The following is a 26,773-nucleotide window of genomic DNA, read 5'->3' as shown; positions in this document are numbered from 1 at the left end:
AATCAACAATTAGATTCCCTTTCAATTAGTGGAATAGGTTTGATTATTGATTTGCCCCACCAATTGTTAATGATTAATGAAAAAGTAACTTTAAACACACAAAAAAACGTTACATTACTTTGACACATACACAATCTATATTATATTTTATATGAATAATGCAATCATGTTTCTCACCATATGACAAATGGGAAAAATTATGGACATCCACTTCAAGATTATATATATTATTAAGGCCAATTAACATATGGAGCAACTAATTAGCTCACTTTTCATTTTTTGATTAAAAAGGAGCTGTTTGTAGGGTGATTACTTTAGCACCATAGAAGAATCTTATCTCTCTTCTTTTAAAATTATTATTATATATTTTCCCCTTTGTGGTAGTATATCTGTCATTATATTCTGTTACAAATAATTGTCTGGAGAATTAGTAACTCAAATTAAGAGTAAACTACACTATGGTTTGCCTAGGCCGGTCAAATGGGCCGGGTTGACCCACAAAGCTACTCACATAACTCATTAAAATTGGTAAAAATAGCACGATCTAGCCAGTTTTCGGATTGGTCATTCAAAAATAGCCAGCGTTTACCAAGTCAATAAAAAATAGCCAATATTTTGCTGCAACAGAGACCGGTCCAACATAATATACTGGAGTTCGGTGCACCTGTATATGAACTTCCAGCATATTATGCTAGAACTCCAACACACGGAAAGTTCCAGCATAATATACTGGAGATTCAAGCACTTGTGTATGAACTTCCATAATATTATACTGGACCGGTATACTTGCTGGAACTCCAGTATATTATGCTGGAGTTCTAGTGTACTTATGCTGGAACTCCATCATATTATGCTGGAGTTCCAACATACTTATCATGGAACTCCAATATAATATGCTGAAGTTCAAGTATACTTATACTGGAACTCCAGCATAATATACTGGCGTATTTTTCAGGTTTTGAATAGTGTTTTCGCTAAGATTTATCTTTACATGAAAAGCGGCTAAATTTCGATTACTTTTGAAATTGGGCTATTTTTGAACGACCTCTTATAAATCTGGTTATTTTTGAATTTCCCCCTTAAAATTGATCCTTTAACCGGCCCATGACTCATGGAATCCTAATCGGACCAACCCATTAATTTAAGGGGCCTGGGCCGAGCTATAATATTTCACCCCATTGAATCGGAGGACCTGAACCAGTAGCTGATCCACGAGTCAACCTGCCCGGACCACCTCAGACACACACACAAACACACACATAAGTGGTAAACAATTTAATCCAACCATTGAAGAAAGAATATAGCAGCAGACACTATAAGGTGTCTTAACGATATAGTCGAATTTCATATGCTTCAGACTATTAGTTATAGAAATAGTTGAATTCCATATGTTTCTCAAGTTTTAATGTTACTAAAGTATGATTTTTCTTTCATTTTTATTCTAATTGGCTTCAACGACATGTAGTAATTTCAAGTTCGTATATATGTACAAAATTTGAAATTTTTCTATCATTTATTAGCTTTTAATAGGTTAAATTTGGACCGAGCCCTATAAGAAAGTGAACTTGACCGGCCCGATTAAGGACTCACTGGCAAAGAGTCAACGAGTTAGGGTCCGAGTCAGATCGACCCATTTAACAGGTCTAGGTTTGCCTATGGTGTTAAGGCCATCCGACATAGCATAAGTACTAACTTATCATTACCTTTTTAATCAGTTTTAGCTCTTCTATCCAAACACATAACTATTTATTGATAAAACACTTAAAAATACTTTTCAACATTTAAAGCTTATCGGTCATTTACTATCATTAGGGGTGTTCACAAAAACCCGAAAAATCGAACAAAACTGAAAACCAAACCAAACCGACCAAAAAACCCGATACTTTTTGGTTTGTTTTGGTTTTGAATTTTAAAAACCGATCAAATTTGGTTTGGTTTTGGTTTTAATCAGAAAAAAACGAACCAAACCGACTATTTCAAATTTATTATTACACACACACACACACACCGATCAAATGTGTGTGTGTGTGTGTGTGTAATAATAAATTTGAAATAGTCGGTTTGGTTCGTTTTTTTTCTGATTAAAACCAAAGCCAAACCAAATTTGATAAGTTTCAAAAAATTCGTGGTAAATGTTAATAGTTTGCACTTTTTTGAAAACTTTTCTTCTCTCTCTTTCTCTCGGCGCACGTTAGAGTGCATGAACTAACGTACGCCAAATAGCCATGGGAAGGGGAAGGCCGAAGAAACTCGTCGCTACTCATACTCTAATGGAAGCTTCAACATCAAAGACTCTAGTTCCAAAGTCTGGAAATGATTTGATAAACGATCATAACAAAACTCTGATGGAACAGTGGCCGACATTGATGAACATGAAGGATAGGGGACAAACTCCAATGATAAGAACTGAACAAGCTAGTATAATTCATACGGAAGCAATGATAGCTCATGCAGTTACTAATTCAAGTGGAAAAGGGACAATTGAGCAGAACACTCGATCAATTACAAAGGAAACAGAGATGCAGGGCGATATAGGGGAATTAGCGTCAAAATATGGTGAAGAAGTTGGAAAAGGACAAAAACAATGGGCGAATCTATTTGTAGGTTCAACTTATGCAGCTAAAAGTATGGATCTGAGCTATATTCCACCTATTATAAAAAATGGTGAAATAACAGTTGAATTATGCAAAGAAGAGATAGATGAGGAAACTAAAAAATGGAAATTAGCTTTAATTTTGTATGTTGTAGGGGGTAGTCCAACAATTGGTGCAATGGAGAGGTATATAGCTTCCATGTGCAATTTTGTAGCAAAACCTAGAGTTTACTTCCATAACGATGGGTATTTTTTGGTGAAGTACAATTCGATTGAAGATCGGGATGAGGTGTTGTACTCTGGGCCTCACATGATAAATAATAAATCAATTATAGTTAAAGTGTGGTCGGCTGAGTTTGATTTAAACAAAGAAGTACTACAGACCATACCAGTGTGGGTGAAATATCCAAATTTACCTTTGAATTGCTGGGGTAATAAATCACTGAGCAGAATCAGTAGTGGATTGGGAGTACCTTTATATGCAGATGCATGTACTACACAGGTTGATAGTATCTCATATGCAAGAGTGTTAGTGGAGATGGATGTGACAAAAGAGTTACCAAAATCAGTTAAAGTAACTGATCCTAATGGGAGAGAGTTTATGCAGGAAATTGATTATGATTGGGTGCCGGAATTATGCACAAAATGTATGCAGGTGGGACATCAAATGTAGAATGAGGGACCAACCTAACATGAGGAACAAGAGTATGAAGCAGAAATAGGAATGACAATCAAAAAGGATATCAAAAGTAAAAGAGACAGTGAAGAAGATGACAGTACAAGGGGAGGTGACAAACAAAGAGACAATAAATAATCAGCTTGAGAACAATAAAGGGAATGAGGAACAAAAATGGCAAACAGTTATAGGAAGATCAGCAGCAAGGAGTAGGGACAGACAACATGCAGATGTAGTAAATGTATTAAATGGCTTCAATTTGCTTGCAGAGTCCATGGTGCCATACAAAGAAAGAGAAGGATCAAGTAGACAAAAAGAGGATACAGGGCAAGAGGGAGTTACTCAGAGCCTATTTATCCCAATATGAAGCTCATCACTTGGAACATAAGAGGGTTGAATAAAGCTGCTAGGCAGAAGGAGGTAAAGTGGTTTCTTACAAGTAATAAAGTGTATATAATAGCAATATTAGAACATAAAATCAAAAAACTGAATGCAGATCAAGTTACTAGGAGAATAGCTCCAGGATGGAAGTATATGGACAACTATGAGCAGAGTAGCAAAGGGAGAATTTGGATATTGTGGGATCCCAGTGAAATAGAATGCAAAGAGATGTGTAAAACTGATCAACTAATTCATACTAGTGTATATGCGAAGATGCTAGATACGCAGTTTAACTTTACTGTAGTATATGGATTGCACAAAATAGAACACAAGAAATGTTTATGGTCTGAATTGGTAAGGATTCATTTAGTACATCAAGGGGCTTGGTTAGTTATGGGTGACTATAATGCTATAAGGGAGGGAGAAGATAGACCTGTGGGAAATCCTGTACAAGAAGCTGAGGTTAGAGATTTTAATGAGTTCATGACAAGCAAAGGACTAGTTGAGCTAAAATCGAATGGAAGAAGGTATACATAGACCAATAGGAGTACATATAGTAAGATAGACAGGGCAATTGTTAATACAGACTGGTTACTCTCAATGCCACAGAATGAAGTGTGGGTTATGGATCCTCACTGTTCAGACCATTCTCCTTTGAGTATTGGTCTAGATATAAATGAAGAAAAGAATGCCAAGCCTTTTAAATTCTTAAATCACTTAGCTGAGCATGACAACTTTCTGAAGATTGTTGATGAAGCATGGAGGCAATCTTATGGTAGGTAGAAAATGTGGAATGTATGGAAAAAATAAAGAAAGTAAAACAAGCAATGAAGGAATTGAACAAGGCTGAATATAATGTTGTAGGGGTTAAGGTTAAGGAATACAGGCAAAAATTAATAGAAGTGCAGGAACATGTGAGTGATCTAGGGCAGAATAGACAACTAATAGAAGATGAGAAAGCAGCAAAACTTCAACTGGAAAAATGGTCACGAATAGAGGAAAGTATTATGAAGCAGAAGTCCAGAATAAAGTGGTTACAATTAGGGGATGCAAACACAGCTTATTTTTTTGCAAGTATGAAGAGTAGGTGCAGTCAAAACAAAATCAGAAGGTTGATAAAAAGTGATGGCAACTCAGTTCACACAAAAAAGGATATAGAGTAAGAGGTGATAGGTTTCTATAAACAACTATTGGGGACTTCAGCAAATGAACTACCAGCAGTAAATCCAGTAGTAATGAAAGATGGTCCAAAGGTGAACGGACTACAGCAGATGCAGTTAGTAGCAGAGGTGACTAAGGATGAAATATATCAAGCTTTGAAAGGTATAAGTGATGCAAAAGCTCCATGTTGTGATGGCTTCAATGTAGTGTTCTTTAAAAAAGCTTGGCTAGTGATAGGTGAAGAGGTCACAAATGCAGTGTTTGAGTTCTTTGCAGAATCCAAAATGTGCAAGCCAATTAATGTTACAACAGTTACACTCATACCAAAGGTGAAAAGTCCTGCAAGAATCTCTAAGTACAAGCCTATTTCCTGCTGCACAATTCTGTACAAAATTATATCAAAGGTCTTGACTAACAGATTAAAGGGTGTCATGGATGATCTAGTGGATAAAAGCCAGGCTGCTTTTGTTCCTGGCAGATTGATTAATGATAACATAATCCTAAGTCATGAGCTAGTTAAAGGATATAATAGAAAAGGGGTATCTCCTAGATGTATGATGAATATAGACATGAAAAAAGCTTATGATTTTGTGGAATGGAGCTACTTAGAACAAGTCCTAGCATACTTGCAACTGCCTGAGAAGTTCATACAGTAGATCATGCAATGTACTACCACAGTATCCTACTTTATCTTGATTAATGGTGACCTACAGAACCTTTTAAAGCTAAGAAGGGATTAAGGCAAGGGGACCCCTTGTCATCTTATCTCTTTGTGCTAGCTATGGAGTACCTAACAAGAATACTAAAGACTCTCAGAAAGAACCCAGATTTCAACTACCATCCAAAATGCATCAAAATGAATATTATTCAATTGAGTTTTGCAGATGATCTATTGATGTTTAGTAGGGGTGATATTATGTCAGTACAACTGGTATTTCAATGCTTTCAACAGTTTTCAAAAACATCAGGTTTAATAGCTAACAAAGAGAAAAGCTCTATAATTTTTGGAGGAGTAAGAGAAGAGCAACAACAACAAATACTAGATGGCCTGGGGTTTGTGAAGGGAGAGCTACCAGTGAGGTATCTAGGAGTGCCTCTTAGCACTAAGAGGCTATCCTTAATACAGTGTCAGCCCTTAATAGAGAAAATGCTAGGAAGGATAGAATCTTGGACAACAAAAATTTTGTCCTATGCAGGAAGAATTCAGTTAATCAAAAGTATCTTGTTCTCTATATAGATATATTGGTCACAGATATTTCTCCTCCCAAAGAAACCGATCCACTTGATTGAGAAAGTTTGCAGAACTTTCCTATGGACTGGGGGGATTGAAGAGTCTAGGAAAGCATTAGTGGCCTGGGAAACTTTGTGCAAGCCTAAGACAGCTGGTGGATTAAACCTATTGAATGTTGAAGTCTGGAATAAAACTGTCATTTGTAAGTTGATGTGAAACTCAAGCAAGAAGAAAGATAGGTTATGGGTACAGTGGGTGCATGTGTACTACAAGAAGCAGATAGCAGGATGGAGTATTGAGGCAAAACAAGCTTCCTGGATAATTCAGAAGATTTTCAAAGCTAGACAATACTTTGAGGAAACTGGATACAATGAAACTGAAGTGAAAAAGATGGAAAGCTTTTCAGTGAAGAATTTCTACACAAAACTGCGAGGAAACTTTGAACGAGTAACGTGGAGGAAACTTATGCAAAGTAATCTGGGAGTTCCAAAGTGGAAATTTATTGTCTATCTAGCTGTTCAAAGAAAATTAATGGCTAAAGATAGACTGAGAGGACTGGGATACGTGGAGGAGGTCACATACGAACTATGCAACAAAGAAGAGGAGTCTATCGATCACCTGTTCTTTTCCTGTTCCTACACTTCACAATTATGGACAGTGCTGTTGCAATGGCAGGGGATTTGCAGAATGATAATGCGATGGACTGATGAACTCAACTGGACAATCAAATGCTGCAAAGGAAGGAGCATTAAAATAGAACTATATCGACTAATACTTGCAGAAGCAGTATATCATGTCTGGCAGGAAAGAAATAATAGAATTTTTAGAGGAATGAAGCAGTCCATACAGGAGCTTGTTTGAGAGATAGTTCAAGCAGTACATGGACGAGGAAGATGTGTATAACGACTACAAGCTAGACTAGACGAGATGAATTACTATCCTACTTATAATTGTGTGTAATAGGTAGGACGATAATGTAGAGTAAAGAAGGTAGAAGATAGAGCTGGGAGATGTAAACAATTATGATCTTTGTATTCTGTTTGTTTGAAATGAAATGAAATTAATTACCAAAAAAAAAATATAGTTCTTTACCTTTACATTCTAATTTGATTGGTAGTTTTCTTTTGTTTTGGGTAAGAATCCATTTCGTGTTAAAAATAACCTATTTTTTAATTGAGTCCTTAAATTATTCATCACTATTTGATTCAATTATCATCAATATATTTTGGTAAATAATATATTTCTCAAAAGGTAATTGATTTGATAGTGTTACATTGAAAATGTGGTCGCCGGAATATGTGTTTGGTAGTGTATGTCTTATATTTAAGAAAAAACCGACAAATAACCGCAAAACTGAAAAACCGACATAAATCGAATCGAGAAAAACCGACTTAATTGGTTTTGTTTGGTTCTAATATTTGAAAAACCGACTTACTTGGTTTGGTTTCTTTTTAGGGAAAAATCGATCCAAATCGAACCATGAACACCCCTAACCATCATTTAAAACAATTAATTAAAAAAGAAACCACGTGCCCCCAAGTCTCGTAATCTCTTGTTCGTGACTTGTTACTTTCGTTATTTTCTCCTCTCAAGTCTCCCAATATGGTCAACATTTTCCCGGTGTGAACACATGTAAATGCACAGGAAAAAGACATCATAATACGAAGAACAAAGCTTAGCTTCTTTTTTCTTCTTCTGTTTTTTTCTCTGAATTAAAGATTTGACAAATGGGAAAAAAGTCGCCTGGAAAATATCAGGAAAAACAATCACAAATAAGCTACAATACGCATTGTGTCTTTATATAACTTACTAGTATTAGTACCCGCGCAGATGCACTAATCATATTAAATATTTAAGTTATTTGGATTGTATGTAAATAATCTTAAAATTTACACTTTCTTAGTAAATATAGATAATCATTGGATATTAACTACATGAAAAAATTAACCATTTCTTCTATTTTTCTTTTTTGATATCATTTTTGCCGGTGTCATTAGATCTTAAAAATAGTAAGGAAGTAAAATAATAACTCATATTTATGGCAAAATAATCAAATGTTGAGACAATGAATGACTCTTTAGATAAGACTTAACTCTTTTACTACTACTTGAACTCTTATTTGGTGTGTTGATATCTCTTAAAAAATATTTCTTTCTTAAAATTGCAGTTTCTAAAACATTATTTTTCAATAATAATTATTTTATAATAATGTAATTGAAAATATTATTCTTAATTCAAAACTCATTTTAGTTGGCTATCTAAAAATATAAAAAAATTCTTTAGCTAGTGTATTTTTTAACTCCATTTTGATATTTGACACTAACCGTGTTAAATATCTGAGTTATTTGAATTATATGTAAATAACTTTAACATTTAAACCTTCTAAATAATTATAGATAATCGTCATATATTAATTAAGAAACACTACATGAAAAAAGACTAACATTTTCTCAATTCTCGTAGTGATAATTTTATTTTTGCACTATTCTCATAGGTGTCATTGGAACCTAAAAATAGCCACAAAGTGAAATAATAACTCATATTTATGGCAAAGCATAAAGGTTGACACGATATAAACGATTCTTTGATTACAACGTGACTTTTATACTACGACTTGAACTCTTATTTGGTATGATTTTATCTTTCAAAAAATATTTCTATTTTGAAATTTCAATTTCTAAAATTTTATATAAATTATAATATATATTATAATAATGATTATCTTTATAATGATGCAAGTGAAGATATTATCTTTTAATTTAAAATTCACTTTAATCGGCTATCTAAAAATTTAAATGATTCTTTGGCCGTATTTATTTCAGTATGACTCCACTTTAAGTTTATCGATATCTCTAGCCCCAGAATTTGAATTTTTAATACCCTTTTTATATACAAAAATTTTATTCTTTGAATCATTAAAAGTTAAATTAGTTGATTATTATTATAAAACATTGCATATATTGTCTTAAAATTGTCAAGTAATTTATTTTTCGATACCATACTGAGCTTAACCTCAATGCAAAGTACTCAAATTGCATTCTAATTCAAATTCGAATATCATATCAGTTTGTTAGTAATAGTGATTTTTTAAAAACGACAAAAATATAAATTAAAAAAAAATATTCGAAGATATCCTTATCTTATAATCTATGTATTTGAGTTGAAAAAAAAATATTTGAAATCTATGAGATTAACTTTCAAATTTTTTATACTCAACAAAGATGAAACATAAGAAGAAGTTTGTTGTCATCTTTTATTTCTCGCTATTAGATCTTTCTAACATTTTTTTCAATATTTATTTTCTTTTATCTTATTTTTTATGTCATTATTTCTTTTGTTACAAAAAATTATTTTTTCACTATAAAAGGATGAGTTTTAAAAAAATTGTCTACACATGAACTTTAATTATATTTTTAGTCTTTGGTTGAAATTATTTCATATTTTTCTTTTGGCTTTATCTAATCAACCTAAATTGGTGCTCACCCGACCACTTAAATTAAAAAATTAAATGATATGTAATTTATATATAATTCATATATAATATGTATATAATCATGTGTTGTCGGTATATCATCTATTTTATATTAGCTATAAAAAGTAAACAATAAATATGAACCGGATATTATGTAAATATTCCATAAGATTTCGTTTTTTTTGAGTTTATCCATGATATAACTTCTATTATAATAATTTTAAAACTCTCTACTAATCTTCAAAAATATCTTATCTTTTCATATAAATTTTTTTCTTTATATGTACTCTTTGTTACACTTAAAAGTCGCTATAGAAACTATCAAATAAAAACCAATTTATCTCTTGTTGAGTTTGAAAAAAAAACCTTTCACATAATCTAATGATTCAAAACTAATATTCTTCAACGGAAAAACTATTATACCTTTGCAATATTGACTTGACTATAGCTAAATAAAGGAGTTTCAACTTATACCCTTCAATTCCTTGAATGTCTAAATTGAAATTAATGATAGCAATTGTATAGTCAAAGTTTAGTTATTTGTTTGATGTCCATTTATGCAAATTGACTCTTCAAACAAATATTCTTCAATAAGAAAAAAGAAACAATTTTTTTTAATATTGTCTGATTTTGTGATGTTTCTTTCTCTAGCATGTATGTTTACTTTATTATATATGTAAGTAAACTTTTATTTGGTTTTGTAAACTCTTTTTTGTTATTTAGATAAACATAGACGTGTACCCAATATATTACATTTATTTCAAAAGAATTTCATTTTATTCAAATCTAGCTACAGTGTTTCAAAGAATTATACTTATAGGATTTTAAATGTGAAAGAGTTTTATAGTTATATGGAGTAGTTTTTTTTTTGCTAGAGGTGAAGTTGTATTTAAATAATTATAAAAAATAACAAAAGTTCCTAACATGATTGCATATGATCATTAACCGAATTAAGTATGATAACATGATAAAAAAAGATAAATTTTGTTTTTAATTTAAATTCAAATTTTAGAACTTTATCCATAAATTTAAAATTATCTTTTAATTCAAATAAAATAGTCAAATATAGAATAAAATTACCATATACTATTTACATTTATTAGCTTGCCACTTGACTTAACTATAATATTAATTATATATGATAACTTTCTTGCTTTAATATATATACAGATTATAGTTATATCTATCCACATATCATAGGGAAAAGTAGGATCAGTTCCTATACAGAGTAAAAATAAAATATTTTAGGGCAAAAGGAAGTGTTATAAACATATAAAAAAAAATTCTGTGATAAGGCTGCAAATCTCATGTTTGGTCCTAGCATGTGATTTGTTTTAAATCTCTTTACTCTCAGAGCTGTCTACACCATTCTGAGGACAACTCCGCGAGAGAACAAATGTCTGAAATAGAGAGGAAATTTCTTGCTACATTTTTGTATTTGGCAACTCAAAAAGGAAGTTGTGAGGACATGGAATGCAAGTTGGAGATAGTATTTCAGCCTAAAGAGGATTGAAGTGAAACGATGCGGTGATTCTCTTGAAAAATCAATGAAGAATTGAGGAAGAGCTAGACTATAATGGAAAGGCAATCGAGCCATTGTTTACACCTTAGTTCGTCCGCCTGACGTGCACATAAAAGCTGCAACACTGGTTCAACAGGTAAGTGACACAAGCTTATTTGCATTATCTCCTGAGCTTGTTCATACAACTTTTTAAACATTAGTAAAACATACCTGACAAGTATTTCTTTGCTTTGCAGAGGTGAAAGACTGCAAATTAAAGATAGAAATGAACAACTCAGTCGAGCAACTGCTGCTCCTAGTTTCAAACTACCTTTGCGAAAATTGAAACGGAACTCTTAGTTGAGACCAGAAGGTTGAATCTGGCCTGTAAGTCGAGAAATTTGATAAACATACAGGACTAGGAGGTACTAATCCATGAGATTACTTGTTAGTCTCAACACAGAAGTTTGCAGGCTAAACCAAATTAGATTTTGCAGTTTCAATTGGACTATCATAAGCTAGTAAACAAGCCTATCAAGGAGAATGAGAGAACCAGATTCAATATGGCTTCACATAAATTCTTGATCATGTTTACTGATTTTCTTGCTCAACATATCTTATATAAACTTTCATGAAAATAGAGGAAGGGGTACAGCTTTTACTATGAAACATAGCCGCTTCTGAATTGGAATAATATCACCGCTTGGCTGAATGAGATACAAGCAAACAGCAATTGGCTAGCAAATTGCATCACACCTTCATCTTTTTGTTGAAAAAGGAAATTGTCTGCACCATAATTGTTCAGGCTCCTTAATTGTAATATATTGAAGCAAAGTTCAGCTGGAACAGTAGTATTATTCACATTGACACAATACAAAAGTAAAGGAAAGGTTCCACCTTTAGCTTGCAGGCTCTCATACTCCGCGCACACCTATGAAGGCCAATATAAAACGTCGTTCCCCAAAATGAATGATTTTCGCTGGAGCAGCAAAATGTTTTAAGGACACAAAGTTGCAGAAATCATAGCTTCATTGCACTCAGCGGTGGGGTTAGAATATCAGAAAATTTCAAGAATGCTACGGTTGGATTTGAACCTATAACCTTAAGCTATTTTTAAGCCACCTTTGCCACTCCACTAGCATCTTCCCTTTTGTCAAGAGAATTATTTTACCCTATTTGCGCAATATAAGTTTTTGACGACGGCCTTTCAATTTACGCCCCTTGCGTCCTCCTAACTTTGCCCCTGATTGCACTGATGACAAGTTAGCATCTTCCTTATGGGATAGAATGGATTCCAGTTCCATCTCCTGCTGAGGCAATAACAATGACCACGCCGATGCCCAGGTGGCTGCTGGTACTGTTTTCTGAAGATTCCTCAATGGATTAATCATTCGGCTTTTCATTTCTTCAGTAGCAAGATCTTTTCCAGTACATAAAACCTAAAAAAACAAAACATATTAAGTGGCTACATGAGGGAAAGTTAATTTGATAAAAAGCCAGTGTAATTGTGAGATAGTCATCATGATAGATAAAATATAAGATTTTATGCAAATCTATAAGATTTTTATTACTTCTTTACTGGATAAAATATAAGAATTAGAGTTGAGAATATTTATATCAGGAACAAATGAACAACTCAATCTGGCATCTATAGGTTCTGATATAGAAATAACCTCTGCAAAAACTGATAAATTTTTTGGAAAATGCTCATATTTGGGACCCAAAAGTTCTCTGTCTGACCTGCAAAGCGTGAAAATTTGCAAAAACATTAAAGAATAGAAGGAAATTGATTTAAAAGATTACATATTAGAGTTTGCAAACTTTAGCTGGTGTTCAATTTGCAGAATGAGAAAATAGACAAATCATAGTAACAACCACCAATAAGATGATCAAGTCAACCCGACAAATGCTACAAAGATTATAGTTTAAAATTCATCTAACATTAGAAAGAACATGATGATTTTTTTAATTTAGCAGAAAGCCTTCTGTCAATATTCAAGATTGCAACTGCTAACCAAATTCTGTTAAACCAAATGTAACAGATATTTTCTAGTTACACCATCATAACTTTGAAAATGGACACAATACTATAACATTACTTCAAGCATTTATTTTGGCTAATGGTCGTGTAATTTTCCTATTATATATCTGAAATTAGGAAATTTATTTGGAACATATGCATCATGCATGCTATTATAAGAACACTCGTACTTTTATCTACGGAAAACATTTTAAATTATATGTTGCTATTTTGTGATCCTTTTTTCTTCTTCTAATTTTACAATTGATGCACCAAAATTTTGGAGTAATGAGAAACAATTGCTGAAAGCTAGTTGACCAACAAATGTGTTGACAAAAACCCAAAACAATTGAATTCGAAATTAGTAAAGATACGTTGTCATTAATAATCTTGTGACCTGCCTTAGCAATCAGTCGCCTTAACAAAAAGAAGATCTGAAAAGTAAATTAAAGAGCAGATGATGATAAAAAACTATAGAACAGACTAGTCCAGGACAGTACCTTTCGACCATTGAACAGAGCTGGTCGTGAACAACCATGTTACCTCTTATAAGCAGACAGTTCAACCAAGCCGGAATAATCTAGCAAAAAATTGGAATGAGAAATAAATGGAATCTCAACAAGTTATGTACATTGGAGGAGCATCATTTCATCTAGGAAGAACAAAAGCGACATGTTTTACCAAAATTCAGATATGGTGAGCATATGCATACTCAGTTGTACCAAACACCAAGCACCATGTTAGCAGTCCAGTTTCTTCAAAACAATGAAAAGTACTGACAATGCATGTTATACGTAAACGTGCCTTATATTTCCTTTTAGTAAATATATAGAAGTGTCTAAACTCTCCTTTTCGTAAGCTGACTAAATATCCTCAGCTACAGGATAATTAAACAAAATAAGTTGGAATGAAAACCAGCCACTAGAAGATTAAATAAGAATTATAGAAGTCTTGTAAATCACTATATAAGTGGTTGAAACGAGCACCATGTGTCTATATTCCTAGTTTATTGCAATCATTTATCAGGCTGGTATACTGACTTTCAGATTTTAAAATTTGTAGGACAAAAGTGCAAACATGAAATGAAGTTAGTAGAGAAGTACAACAACAAAATCTAAATGCATATATGTGTGTGTGTATTTAAATGAGTTGAGCAATAAAACATTAGGGATTCCCAGAAAATCGCACCTGCGTGGAGTCAATACTTTCCCGATGAAATTGACATATCTGACCAAGTGCAAAAACAGCATCATGATATGCCTGTTCATTTTCAGGTGCCAGAGCATGTAGATGTGTTATCACAACATTGATCCTTGAAAGAGCCTCTGAATCACGTTATGAGATTTGGTAAATACAAAAATATATCACTCTTCATCCACTTCCCCATGATGAGAAGAATCTCAAAATCACATTCAACGATATCATACCTCCAATAAATGGTTTGAAAACAAAACCACCATATTTCGCACAAAGCCTAAGTCCATAAAGTGCATTCTGAACATAACATTAATGGCGTTTGGATGAATCAAACAGTAAATGTCACATGACTGAAAACTATCCGAACCACCAAGATGCACAAACCTCTCTAAGAACTGGATTTTCGTTGTTGCTTGAGTCCAAAAGAAAAGGAAGACATATATTATAATACCTGGTTTGAACAGAAAGTACTATCAGAATTGTGACCTTATTTAAGAAAAACCTCATAAAGATAGACCTACTTTAGAGCTGATTCGTTGCATTCCTCCACAAGTTTATTAAAGATATTTACACATGCACTTCTCCCTTGAGCTGTTTTATCCTTGCCCTTTCAAGCAGTGAAAAAAGAACAATGAGAAATAATGGTGGAAAACAACCTAGGGGATCGAAACGTCATTGGTTACCATAAGCTGAAACTCACTGTCATAGGCATTAGATATGAGGAAAGCTCATCAAGGAAAGGCAAGAAAGCAGCCTTGAAGGTTTTGATCAATGTCAACAATATGCAACCAACCCTATAAAATACTTTTTCTTCTAGCTCTCTTTCCTCTCTCAGCAATTCAGCTTCCTCAGCATCAAAGTCTTCTGATTTCTCTCTCTCTCTCTCTCTCTCTGAGTTTTCCTTTTCTACGTGAACTTTCTATAATGACGTGCTTTATCCCATCTGTGATTCTATGAACCTGATATTCATTGAGAAGTGTTCCACCGATCTGAAAGAAGACACAAAAAGAACCATAAGAAGTGAAAGCTGCCGTTCTAACTCATGTCAAGGTAACTTTTGTAAATACAGGATTTATGGTAAATTCTAGTCCACGTTTCAATTCTTAAGCATTATGTGATGGTCCAAGTATGTCTTTTGTAGGAATAACTAGAAATTCTGCATGTGCCCACGCACAGACTAAGAATGACCAAGCCTGCCGCTCCTATTTTACTTTTCCCTGAAGATCTTACTCTATGCAAGTTATTACTCTTGTTTCCAGGTCTTGCTATGTACAAGGTTGTCCTATTTTACACTTTCATTCTTACGAGCATGGACAAGTGTGTTGCTTATCATAATGGACATAAAAAGCTTGAAAAGAAACTGCATAGAGTCAATTCCTGCAAAGTAAATAAACCATCATAACCTGACATACATTTAGGCAATTATTCAATTCCTGCAATATCTTTTCACATAGTTTTGTCTCAGGCTCCTGCATGCAATAGCAATTGAAGTGTCACTTTCTCCTTGTTCAGATAAATGGAGATCAAACCTTTTCCCAACAGGAAAAAGAAACCGTAAATATTAATGTGTTGAAGGTAACCGAATACAATGCGTCCCCCAAAGCCAATATTATACGGCCAGGCAACTGCTTAAAGTACCACTTGTTTCCACCTCGAGCAGTCCCTTTCTCTACTGCCAGTTTAGCAGAACGCAACAAGGATACCGTTGCTTAACCACCACAAATTAAAACAATATCTCATTAGAAATTCGATAAGTTAAAGAAAAAAAATTGGAAACCATATGAAAGCATGAGATTTTTTACCACAACTAGCACATTCCCTGACAGAAGAGTGGATATAGAATTTCAGAAGCGGAATTAAAACTGAAGCAGCCTGTTTCAGGGTTTAAGACATAAATATCACCTCTTAAGTTTGAATCCACTTAACAACACATGAAGAAAAGTAAATGTACTAGTGATCGTTCATGCTATCATGCCAACCTGGGGAATCCATGGGTAAAAATCTTCCCCCAATTCATGAGCATATAATTCAAGGGCCGAGCACAACATTGATTTCCCTTCTAGGAGGTCATTTTCGTAGTTCGTATTTCGTATCCTGTATTTCATATTTCATATCTCTTATATATTGCTGTTATTTTTATTACGCATTTTTATGGTACTAATATATCATCTCCCGTTGCTTTTTTGAGCCGAGGGTCTCCTGGAAACAGCCTCTCTACCCTTCGGGGTAGGGGTAAGGTCTGCGTACATATTACCCTCCCCAGACCCCACTTGTGGGATTATACTGGGTCGTTGTTGTTGTTGTTGAGGTCACTTCCATAGATGCATATCATTTCACCCCCAAACATGACTTTGTGCATACTGCAAAATGTGAAACTTAAGCAAGATATCCCTGGTAGCCCGAATTATTTTGAGAATCACTCGTGTTGTTATCTGTTGGGAGATATGGAAGTCTATGTGTGCTATTAAGTATGGATCCTCCACGCTATCCATTAAGCGTACGACTTATCAGATTTTGTTCTTCTTGAATTGGGTGGTATTCAAATATAAAGGGAATAATGAACGGCCTACAAGTTAGGAAGCTATATGCAGGTTGGTTATTGATCTTTCTCCCAGAACTGAATCATCACAGTTAATGGGAAAGGCCACCTCCGAACTGGATGAAAATAAACACCGACGGCAGTAGAAATATGGAGGAAATGATTGGTGCAGGAGGAATCTGTAGAGACCATAATGGCAAGATGATAAATGAAAAATCCAAACCTCAATGATAAAAACTTACCTATCATATAGTTTATCTGAGGATACAGTCTTATCGGGCTCAAGTTGAGCACATTCAACTGCATATGGCATGACTATACTCATGTAAGGAAGAAATTCCTTCCCAATGCACACACAAATCCCGTACGACGCCTGCAGTAAATCAAGAAAAGATTGAGAGGCTAATCTAATAAAAAGTTCTGAGCCTGTAAAACCAAACGAGTAACACTTACCTTTAGACAGCGAAGAATATTTGTATACTCTGTCACATGTGATTCTTGTAAGGAGTACTTAAGCACTTCCATAACCTTTAATATAACAGAACATATAGAAAGGAAGGTCCGCGTTTAGAAATGAATGAATGGATAAGATCACACCGCCAAGAGAAGAAAAGAATGCCAAGAGAGATGCAGAATGCTGGACCAAAAAGGAACTAGGAGGAGAAAATATATGAGGCAGTAGTCATTGATCCCAACAGTTGAAGAAAGTGGTATTTCAAATAGGTGTAATCAATAATATGGTTTGTCTATGGAAAAGCCATTTAAGCACACTTTTCACTTAATCATGGTTAATTAACATATATTTTCACCTCAAATTATCAATAAACCATGATAAATCTTTGTGGCATGGTATAAATACCGGTACTGTAGATAAGTTTTTCCCATAGCACTAATACATCGCACGCACATGCAAAGAGAAGCATCGAGTATAGTTTGGAGACGACCTGCTTCAAGTCATCTCTGAATTTCTCTTTGCCTGCAGCAAGCGCAACGTTGCTTATGCACAGCAAGACTTTGCTTTGAAGCATCTGATTAGATTCATCATTTGCATTTACCAGGATTGTTTTTAAATACGGCATTACAAAATCATAGTACTTTTGGAAGTGCTCCTGTTGAAGTAATATATTAGTCATCATTAGCTACAACATAAGTAGAAACAGAATTGAGTCAAAAATAAATGCAAGTAGGTAATACCTTATAGAAATAAGCTACACTACCCAATGCAAATAATGCTTCATCTTGAACCATTTGATTGTCATTCTGCATTTCAGACAACAGCAATGAATCTCTTAAGACTCGTTAACAATAATCTACCTTTATAACAAATCTATCTTTGCATACCTGTAGAAGTACAAACAGTTTGTTAAGTATTCTATCAATGTGGGAAGAGCTTATTGGCTCTTTAAGTGCAAGTAGGAACATCACGGAAGCTGTAGCTGCACATGCCTATGAAAACGCAAAGGGAGTAAAACGAGTAACATTGTAGGTATTTTGAACTGAATGAAGTAGCAATGACACAGCTGTACCAAAGCTTTACACTACAAATTCTTCAAACTCTATTCTGAAAAGGGCCAAAGCTATCCCTTTTGTTTAGTAAATGGTTTAAAATTAACCTTTGTCCGCCTTTTGGTCCAAAAATACACACAATGCTATTTTCAGGCTTGAAATTACCCCTCCTGCTAACGGCACAACATGTCGGCCCCACCTTTAATGAGTTGGCAACGTACACGTGTCATTAGCTTTAAAGAAAACTTGCATCCTCTTCCCGCACCATCTTCACCACCCCATTTTAGCCATAACCACTGCAAAATCCAGCCGGAAAATATTTCCAAAGCAATAAATTGGATCCGTTGCCACCCCAGCCAAATCTGTGGTGTCCAAATTTGTGGACTTAGTGTTTGGTGTCTAATCTTCCATGTTTCTATTTTTACGAGCTTTGTCTTGTTTCTGCTCATTGATGGAAAATTTCAAATCTGCTTTTCCGGCATGTAAATTGACTGCAAAATACAATTGGGTTATGAGTTTGCGATTCTCACTCCCTTCTGTCACGAGCCGACCTTTTTCCGGACGCTAGCTGCACCAAATAGCCCGTGCGGCGCCTGTAGTCACCCCTCTCTACAGGCTAGCCTTTCCTCTTTCCCAGGTTTTCTAGCACGATCTTGTGCCTGTGGTGGAGCTTGCCTAGGAGGCTTACGTCAAATGTGTCGTCCGTCTGATGTCTAGGCTCATAGCCTTGACTAGCTGTGGCACTTCTCATCTGCCGGATCTCATCGATGCGCACACCCGGGGTTGGCTAAGGACATGTCCGTCCCTCACCTAGCACAAAGCATCGCTCTCGCGTGCACAGTCTAATCCTCAAGCTTGACACTCGCCTCGTGCATCCGCACCCAGTTTGTGCTTCGCCCGAGTAGGTTAACCTTTAGTCCTTGGCCTTTGTCATGTGTGTCTTTCATAACATGCCCATGGTTGTCTTATGGCATAGCCAAACATATCCCTCGCAACATACTTCCATCCCGCATAGTGCAGTGTCGTCCCACAACTGCATGTCCAGGCCAACAGACCCTTTCTCGCCTAGCTGAACCCTAGCCAAGCTCACAAGTCGACAAATGAGGTCCCTAAGATAGGTGCTTCAAGTATCTAATCGGCACGGAGGTCTTTATCCACCATTTCGGTAGTCCACAGGGCATAATCATCCCACACGTCAAGCCTCCGGTGCTAGTTTTGTGCCCAACGCTAGCCCTGAGGCGTCGAGTCGTCCATAGAGTTCCCAAGCTCGTATGGATACCTTACACACTCTTTTGAGATGTCCAGGCAGGCCCTTGAGGTTCCCCCTCAAGGTAGCTCACTTGGTGTGGCTTGGTGGCAGCACGCACGGTGGAGGCTGGCTGAGCTTCAACACCTCTGCCCCCCTTTTATATGCTTAAAATAAGAAAGCCAATGATCCCCTAGTAGACATGTTTTGGCCACAAAAGGAAAAGCTGTGAAGACCTAAGATTCGCCAGTTAGTCATAATGCAGAACTGATTATAGTAAATCTATCTTATGCCATTCGCAGTGGATGTTTGTCATTTGTGCTTAAAATTTAATGTTTCATACTTGGAACATGTGGCATGCCACCATCTATCTATATCTATCTATATCTATACTATATTAAAAGCACGAAAGCCTTTAGCGAAATGTCGTTCGCCTTTTTTACCCTTTCAAAATAAATCTCACACTGGACTAACTTGTAATTTAAGTTATTTTCCTAGTATTTAGGAATTTAAAATTACTAAAATTTTATTTATCAAATCATTCCTTATTTGAACTATGTATGAAGTCCTAATATTTAAGATTTAATAAGAATACTATAAGGAAAGGAAAACATGTAAAAGATTTTCCAACAAAGTAAAACAATTCGATTACATAGCATGTATTGGATCAAAATTTTAGTTCCGACAACCAATGGTGTAACTTTAAAGTCAAGTACAAATATTTTAACTTATAATTTATAATTTTTTTCTAGAATTTAATACTTTAGTAGTATAAATAAAAATAGATAATAGATAATACGCTTTCATATAATATTTGAACTACCTTCATATTCAAATAATATATTCTCTTCATCATTTTTGTTATAATATTTGAACTACCTTCATATTCAAATAATATATTCTCTTCATTTGGGTTCTCAGCCCAAATGAAAAGCAATTTAATCATCAAGAAACTTTGAATCTTTTTCCACTGCACCCAACTGGGATTTTGCAAGAAGGAACTACAAGCTCTTCTCCTGCTTCTGCTCATGATCAGTTGACTATTCCTAGTAATTATACTCCTTCAAATTTAGTGGAAGCAAACTGTTTTACTGATCTTGGAATTGGTGCTGGTGATCATCAAGTCTTTAACTTCTTATGTGGAAAGGGCCCTTGTGAGAGCCATTATTGAGAATTATTTTGTGACATTTTGCTGTGTTTTCACCTGGTTGGGTTCTGCTTCATGTTTTGTGTTGATCTCAAAGAGTATATATGAGCATATCCATCTGAACAACGCAATATATTGTGAATTTAATTGTAATTTCATTTTGTGGAAAGGAACCTTTCTTTTTAATTTCTCTACCTTCATCATTTCATCTCATCACAATGTTATTACACTTGATTTCATTGTATGTTGGGTTCATGGTGGTCGTACAATTTGAAGCTGAAACCCCCTTATAAGGCGGTGAACTGAATTCTAGATTTAGACTTTTCGAAATAAAATTGTAGTTTGCAGTACTTATCGTCTAAGTTTATTCTAGTTGCAGTTTTACGAGAATTATTATTATTAGTAGTACCTTGTTGAGCTGCTTCCTCCCATTTTCTAGAATTTAATTTAGGCTTGGTCAAAGCTATCCTTATTGTTCAAGTAAACTAAGGGACGGTTTACATAGCTACATTGAGTGCAACTAAGAAGGAATAATTACTTGTATCTTAGCCGCTGAAATTATCTATTAAGAAGAAAGAGTAACTGAATGCCGGAGATCTTAAAGATTCTTTTTTTTGTGTGCAAATCAAGTAAAAGGAGTAGACAACTGTCTCTCTTTTCTCTCAGCGCACGTTAGGTGCTAGCTAACCTGCGCCTTCGCCGGAAATGGGAGGAAGAGGGCGATCTAAGAAGAACACCAGCAAAACACCAGTAATTGAATGAAAACTAATAGATATCATCACGCGAGAGCAAGGAAACACAATGCAAAAGCCAAAGATATGGCCTTCGGACACTTCGAACTCCGAATAAGGCGCCGTCTGTTCTTAAAGCTTTATCTTGACTTCCTTCACACTTCCATGAAGTTTCACCCCATTCCCATAGTCGTGGAAATAGTTATGGCCTTCGGACACTTCAGCAAATTACGACAATGCCACTGTCCTTGCGAAGTCAAGCCCATAGGCAAACGAACTCCAAATGACGCCAAACTTGGTCAGCATATATAAGAGCATACTAGGAACAAGGCCTACTACCGAAATTCTCTGATGATGATTTTATTATTTTATTGCTTTATGTGTTTGACATGCTTATTGTTCGCAAGAATAAATCCAGAATTGTAGTCCTTAAGAAGCAGTTGAGCAAATCGTTTGCGATGAAGGACTTGGGGCTCCTCCCCCTTTCCCTCTATTGTCTTCTTTGTTCTCATCCAGGTGCTTGTTCATGGATAAAGGTGGCAAAATGGTTAAAAGAAAACAGTTATCCACCCATATTATCCATAAAAAAATGGGTTGGATAATGAACGATTTAAAAACGGGTCGAATATGGATAAAGAACCATATTATCACTTAGAAAATGGTTAACCAAATGGATAACCAATGGATAACTAATGTATTTAACTTTTACATTTGTAAAGCCTTAAATTGGAGTTCCTCAAGTTTGGAAGACTAGGAATTCTCCCATAAGTGACCATATTTAAGAAGTCATTGATAATATATAGATACCATATTATCCACCAGATAAACTCGTTTTATCCATCTCAAATACGGGTCGGGTCAGATAATTTATCCGTTTTTTTAATTACCCGTTTGAACCGCTCATATCCGATCTGACCCGCCCGTTTGCCACCCCTATTCATGGAGTATATGTATCAGCGTGAGTCCCTTAGAGGGTGGTGAATCACAATAGGTGTTATAGTCAAGAGACCTTCTCAAAATATTCAAAAGTTACATCTAGAACACAAGAACTTAAGCAGATGCAATAAAATAATCAGTTTGGTATAAAGTTATATTGCACCAACAATGAGGTTATTATGTTCATGTTTAAGCCGAGGATTCTTATCAGTTGAACATAGTAAAATATGTAAAGTTAAGTAGTTATTCTGCCTAAGGATAGAAACACAAAACTTTAAAGATTCAATTAACTAAACCTATACCAAGTTATGGATCATCAACTTTATGGAATATACATTAGAACAAGTGGGTTTCCTACTTTTCAATTTTATAGCCCATATTTCAATTTACAACCAACTAGCCCAGAAATAATAGGCTAATACCCAACATTCAACTCCAATAGGTTCTCGAAATTACTATTTAATTTTTAAAAAAGATTGCTCAAGCTTTTAAGTTAATTTTCGAATCAGTAACTGTGACTCAATTATTAGTTCAACAAACCAAATCCATTTAGGTGGTGAAAATTAGATTTTTAACAAGCTTAAATATGTGGATTTAAATTCCGGATTTGATTTTGTAAAAAATTTGGAGTGATTGTTATTCAGGCTTGTTAGAAATAGTATAAGGAGGTTGTATATAAAATTTGAAGTCATTTAATGGAGATTTGGACTGGTTTTGAAAAGAATTGCAACTGAAAATCGTGGAAGAAGTTCGTCTACGGACGCTTGTATAAAGGTGTATAATAGTGTATAAGATGTGTTTATACACTCATACACTATTATACATAATTATAAAAAAAAACTGACTTCATCTTCTCCCTTGCGTCTTTTCTAAAATTTAACTCAAATCTTGCTCAAATCTACTCCAAATCACTTCAAATTTAAATTTTGAACTCCTTTTGATATTTTCGATCAATTGGAACAACACGCAATCCAAACAACTAACAAACTCAAAAAATCATATTTTCGAAAGCAAAGCTTTGAATGGCCTTCAATGGTGGACTTCTACTTTTCAATTTTCTGACATCGCAATCAAGTGACACAGGGAGAGAAGCAGTAATGGCGGATTGTCATTTGAAGCATATGTAGAAGATATGAGAAGAAGAGAGAGTGATAGCAATGGACGTGAGAACACAGAGTTAACTCTATAGCTTTTAGAAGCAATGGTTGTACGAACACAGATTTTGAATTTGCTAGTGCTTTCAAAATATGTACAATATGGGCTAGGTCAGGTAAAACTTAAAACATGGGTCATTTTTTGTTATGATATGAAGTCATGTGTATTTTCTTGTAATTCCCCATTGTAAAAGTGCAGCAAACTAGATACTTTTGCTGGTTGTTTCCTGTATCAATAATAAAAAATTATTTTATAGCTGCTATTATAAAGGTTTTATATAACCATAGGTCAAACCTGCACTCGAGGATTTTGAAAATCATCCATAGCTGCAGCTAATTCTGGTAATACTTGGTTATGATACTGTTCTTGCAAATCCGGACAGAAGTCAGTCGACAAATAGACAATTGCATTAATAGCAGCCCATCTGACTCGAGGATGAGAATCTCGAAAAGAATGCAGGACCATATTCACTACTTGCTCCAAATACTTGATCATCATCACCTATAAACAGAGAAACCATGGGTTCAAGCTTAACAGCCTAAGAAAATTAAACTAAAACAAATAGGGGCATGTGGGCAAACTATCTTATATCCTAACAAAATAACACCCTCTTAAATGCTACAAAATAATCCCATGAATACACTAATTAATGAAAAGGAGTTGTACCTTTGAGCTACATTTAGCAATTTGAGCAAGTGCCATGAGAGCTGCGTGGCGTTTCTCCCACTCAGGGGCAACCACATAAGAACTCAGCTGTTCTATGGCAATAGGAGTAGTGTTGCCACCTAATGCTTTAGCAAACCGGCGTAAACAGATGGCACCATAAAGGTAGTTGTCCACTGTCCATCGATCCCGGTATCTATTAATGTGGTCGTTTATCTCTGCACCCTCAGCAGTATGCCAAGTAGGTTCATCTTTAGTATCCAGTATCAAATTCAAAAACATTGTGAAACAAGCGTCAATAAACCGTGGCAGCTTCTTCATCATACCGGGGACTTTCTCCCTCGCCTCGACCAAAGTTAACAGAAATTCAATTGCCAAACGCCTTGTCTTCTCTTCCAAAATCTTAGCCTCTGCTATCTCAAACATGGTATTAACCACTTCCACTAGTTGCAGCCTCAAAAACCTAGGCTCATTCTTCGCCAACTGTATAAGAAAACCCAGCGCGGCGTGTGCTGCCACTTGATTTTCCCCATTTGTCATTAATGTGTCAGTCAGTAAATCCTGAAACCTGGCAGTAAATCCGGAAACCTGGCAGTAAATCCTGAAACCGCTCCTTTTCATATGAACTCGGTGTGCACTGAATGAAGATGTGCACAGCAAACATGGCCGTGATCCTCACATTGAGATCGAGTTTATCGTCATTCAGTGTATTAAGGAATAAAGTGTGCAAATCTCGTACCCAAGTAAGTATTTTTTTCGCCAATCTTACCTAGATGGCAAAATATTAAGAAAACTGAGTCTTTTAACAACTTGTTTGAACTGGAATCAGTGACGTAATGATACAAGAATGGCAATAATTCAGGCCAATTGTCATCGGGCAGAAGTGAAGCAGCTAGTTCCAAAACGGTTCGAGAGAGCATGTTGTTGATGTATGTTGATTGTTCGAGCTTGAGACGCATAAGGAGATTAGACTTTAAAATGGATTGAGTTGAAACGCTTAAACTGTTCCAAAGGCAAAAGTCATTAACCAACGTGAAAAGAGGGCAACACACTTGGTACGGAAATCAATGTCATCGTGTGAACAACCAACATCAAGTTTAAGAGCAAAGGAATTTGGATCGTTGTGAAACATTAAATTGAATATTGACATAGCCATCAAACCTTTTTCATCGGCTTCCCACATGTATTGTGAAACAAGGCTTTCAAAGGAAATCCCCTCCATCTGCAAAATTTCTTAGTATTAACGTAAGTAGTTGTTATGTCAGTAGAAGAGAGTCTCTAAATTGGGAAATTGATCGAATTAGGGTTGGGCTTTATATTCCAAAGAGCTGGGAAGGAGACGGTTATGCAAATTCTGGTAAATCATTTCCCAACTTCTCTTCTTCTTATTCTCTCAGGTGAATCCGCCATTAAAGTTCAAGCTCCAATTGAAGGCCCATTAGTTTCCAATTGCAAACTCTCTGAGTTGTAATAAAAGTTTGAACTCCATTTGTTTACAATTTCACATAAGAGCATTACAGTACTACCCTATTATATACTACTACTCCACTATATGTTCTTCGTTAGCAACTGCGATAGATCAATTATTTAAGTCTTCCAAAATATCTTTTTTAAGTGGAAGTAAGTCTCATTAATTGATAATAATAGCTGTCTTCATATAAATGATAAACGTGTCTTCACTATGTGACAAGTGACTTGACGGGCAAATTTCCTTTCTCCGCTTTATTAAATGAAGATTTTTATCTATTATTATTTTTTAACTTTTCCGTAATTGGTAAAGTTGATGTAATATGTCTAGAATATCGTGGATTCGAGAATAGACCCTTGTGTTTCGCCCCTTTCTGTGATCCCACGCATAACGGAAGCTTAGTGTATCGGGCTGCCCTGCATTGTTTTTATTTTATTTATATTATATAGATTATATAGATTACTATATTCTTAAAAAAAGAGCTCTACAAATGTTGGCATAATAAGCTTGCAAAATTTAGTAAACAAAATCGTGCTTGAAAATTGTAACAATTTGTCAATTATCCAATATTTTTCAAAAATAGCTCTCTCTCTCTCTATATATATATAAACCATAAGTAGTAGCATAAATGCATAATCAGTAATTCGATTCCCTTTTAATAAGTGGAGTAGGTTTGATTATAGATTTAGCCCACCAATTGTCAATGATTAAAGAAAAAGTAACTTTAAACACAAAAAAATGTTACATGTAGGCTACCATTTTTGAAGAAGTTTTGCCATTACTTTGACACATACACAATCTATATTTTATATGAAAATTGCAATCATGCTTTTCACCATATGACAATGGGAAAATTATGGACAGGCAGGACCCGTCAACATGTCTGCCTGTTACGAGGCATTCTTAATATTTCATAATTATTGCGTTATATATGTACATTCCCTTGCTTGGACAGAAAAAACAAGATAAACATGGGCTGGAGAGATAAAGTGAAGTACATCTTCTCTTAAACGTGGGCCCGGAACATCCATTTGGTCACACATAATAACTCTCGGACACTATCCTATTTGAATTCTCTATTTTACATAACTTATTGTCCTCTTGATACATATAACTAGGAAGAGTTAGTTTAATCGTAAAAATACAAAAC

The 26,773-nt window shown here is 35.0% G+C and overlaps 4 protein-coding genes across 16 annotated transcripts; 2 read left to right on the top strand and 2 right to left on the bottom strand.

The window, feature by feature from the left end:
• The first annotated feature begins 3,632 nt into the window (after positions 1-3,632).
• Positions 3,633-5,467, top strand: LOC142172785 (uncharacterized). The gene is made up of 4 exons (XM_075236473.1): positions 3,633-4,112; positions 4,260-4,425; positions 4,515-4,724; positions 4,854-5,467. The coding sequence occupies exons 1-4, from the start codon at positions 3,633-3,635 to the stop codon at positions 5,465-5,467; spliced, it is 1,470 nt and encodes a 489-aa protein (XP_075092574.1).
• A 125-nt stretch (positions 5,468-5,592) lies between these two features.
• LOC142172784 (uncharacterized) lies at positions 5,593-6,903 on the top strand. The gene is made up of 2 exons (XM_075236472.1): positions 5,593-5,891; positions 6,267-6,903. Exons 1-2 carry the CDS (start codon positions 5,593-5,595, stop codon positions 6,901-6,903), a joined length of 936 nt encoding a protein of 311 aa, XP_075092573.1.
• Positions 6,904-12,187: 5,284 nt separating this feature from the next.
• On the bottom strand, positions 12,188-15,598 carry LOC107768368 (uncharacterized). Its single transcript, XM_075236471.1, has 9 exons — positions 15,524-15,598; positions 14,933-15,151; positions 14,754-14,839; positions 14,617-14,683; positions 14,463-14,529; positions 14,224-14,360; positions 13,536-13,615; positions 12,587-12,755; positions 12,188-12,454 (listed from the first exon to the last, which is right to left on the bottom strand). The coding sequence occupies exons 1-9, from the start codon at positions 15,596-15,598 to the stop codon at positions 12,188-12,190; spliced, it is 1,167 nt and encodes a 388-aa protein (XP_075092572.1).
• On the bottom strand, positions 14,932-25,730 carry LOC107811630 (uncharacterized). 13 transcript variants are annotated; one of them, XR_012702431.1, is made up of 11 exons: positions 24,159-25,729; positions 23,787-23,993; positions 18,113-18,217; positions 17,966-18,031; positions 17,716-17,880; positions 17,225-17,299; positions 17,014-17,144; positions 16,035-16,104; positions 15,820-15,940; positions 15,645-15,701; positions 14,932-15,221 (listed from the first exon to the last, which is right to left on the bottom strand). XR_012702431.1 is itself a non-coding variant. In XM_075237574.1 (9 exons), the coding sequence occupies exons 1-8, from the start codon at positions 24,774-24,776 to the stop codon at positions 15,659-15,661; spliced, it is 1,410 nt and encodes a 469-aa protein (XP_075093675.1). In that variant the 5' UTR covers positions 24,777-25,729; the 3' UTR covers positions 14,932-15,221; positions 15,645-15,658. The 13 variants fall into 13 exon arrangements, 2 of the variants coding, with proteins under 2 accessions (XP_075093675.1, XP_075093676.1); XR_012702433.1 differs by having other exon boundaries at positions 15,871-15,940; XR_012702424.1 differs by lacking the exon at positions 16,035-16,104 and having other exon boundaries at positions 15,813-15,940; positions 24,159-25,730.
• Positions 25,731-26,773: the final 1,043 nt, after the last annotated feature.

The sequence above is a fragment of the Nicotiana tabacum genome, chromosome 18, assembly GCF_000715075.1.
Source record: "Nicotiana tabacum cultivar K326 chromosome 18, ASM71507v2, whole genome shotgun sequence".
NCBI lineage: Eukaryota > Viridiplantae > Streptophyta > Magnoliopsida > Solanales > Solanaceae > Nicotiana > Nicotiana tabacum.
The sequence above is the reverse complement of the archived record's forward strand: the minus strand, read 5'-3'. Positions and strand labels throughout refer to the sequence as shown.

Bases quoted from the DNA above. Each gene is read 5' to 3' on its own strand.
- LOC142172785 (XM_075236473.1), top strand. From the start codon at position 3,633: ATGAAGCTCATCACTTGGAACATAAGAGGGTTGAATAAAGCTGCTAGG. The intron at 4,113-4,259 runs GTTAGAGATTTT...TCAATGCCACAG, and splicing joins ATCCTGTACAAGAAGCTGAG to AATGAAGTGTGGGTTATGGA. The intron at 4,426-4,514 runs GTAGGTAGAAAA...ATAATGTTGTAG, and splicing joins AGCATGGAGGCAATCTTATG to GGGTTAAGGTTAAGGAATAC.
- LOC142172784 (XM_075236472.1), top strand. From the start codon at position 5,593: ATGGAGTACCTAACAAGAATACTAAAGACTCTCAGAAAGAACCCAGAT. The intron at 5,892-6,266 runs GTATCTAGGAGT...GTGAAACTCAAG, and splicing joins AAGGGAGAGCTACCAGTGAG to CAAGAAGAAAGATAGGTTAT.
- LOC107768368 (XM_075236471.1), bottom strand. From the start codon at position 15,598: ATGCAGTTTCTTTTCAAGCTTTTTATGTCCATTATGATAAGCAACACA. The intron at 14,840-14,932 runs GTGAGTTTCAGC...ACTGCTTGAAAG, and splicing joins CATATCTAATGCCTATGACA to GGCAAGGATAAAACAGCTCA. The intron at 13,616-14,223 runs GTGCGATTTTCT...ATTTTTTGCTAG, and splicing joins AAAGTATTGACTCCACGCAG to ATTATTCCGGCTTGGTTGAA.
- LOC107811630 (XM_075237574.1), bottom strand. From the start codon at position 24,776: ATGAAAAGGAGCGGTTTCAGGATTTACTGCCAGGTTTCCGGATTTACT. The intron at 18,218-23,786 runs GTTTGACCTATG...GCGTTTTCATAG, and splicing joins TTCAAAATCCTCGAGTGCAG to GCATGTGCAGCTACAGCTTC. The intron at 15,702-17,013 runs GTAAGTTTTTAT...TATTGCATGCAG, and splicing joins TCAGATAAACTATATGATAG to GAGCCTGAGACAAAACTATG.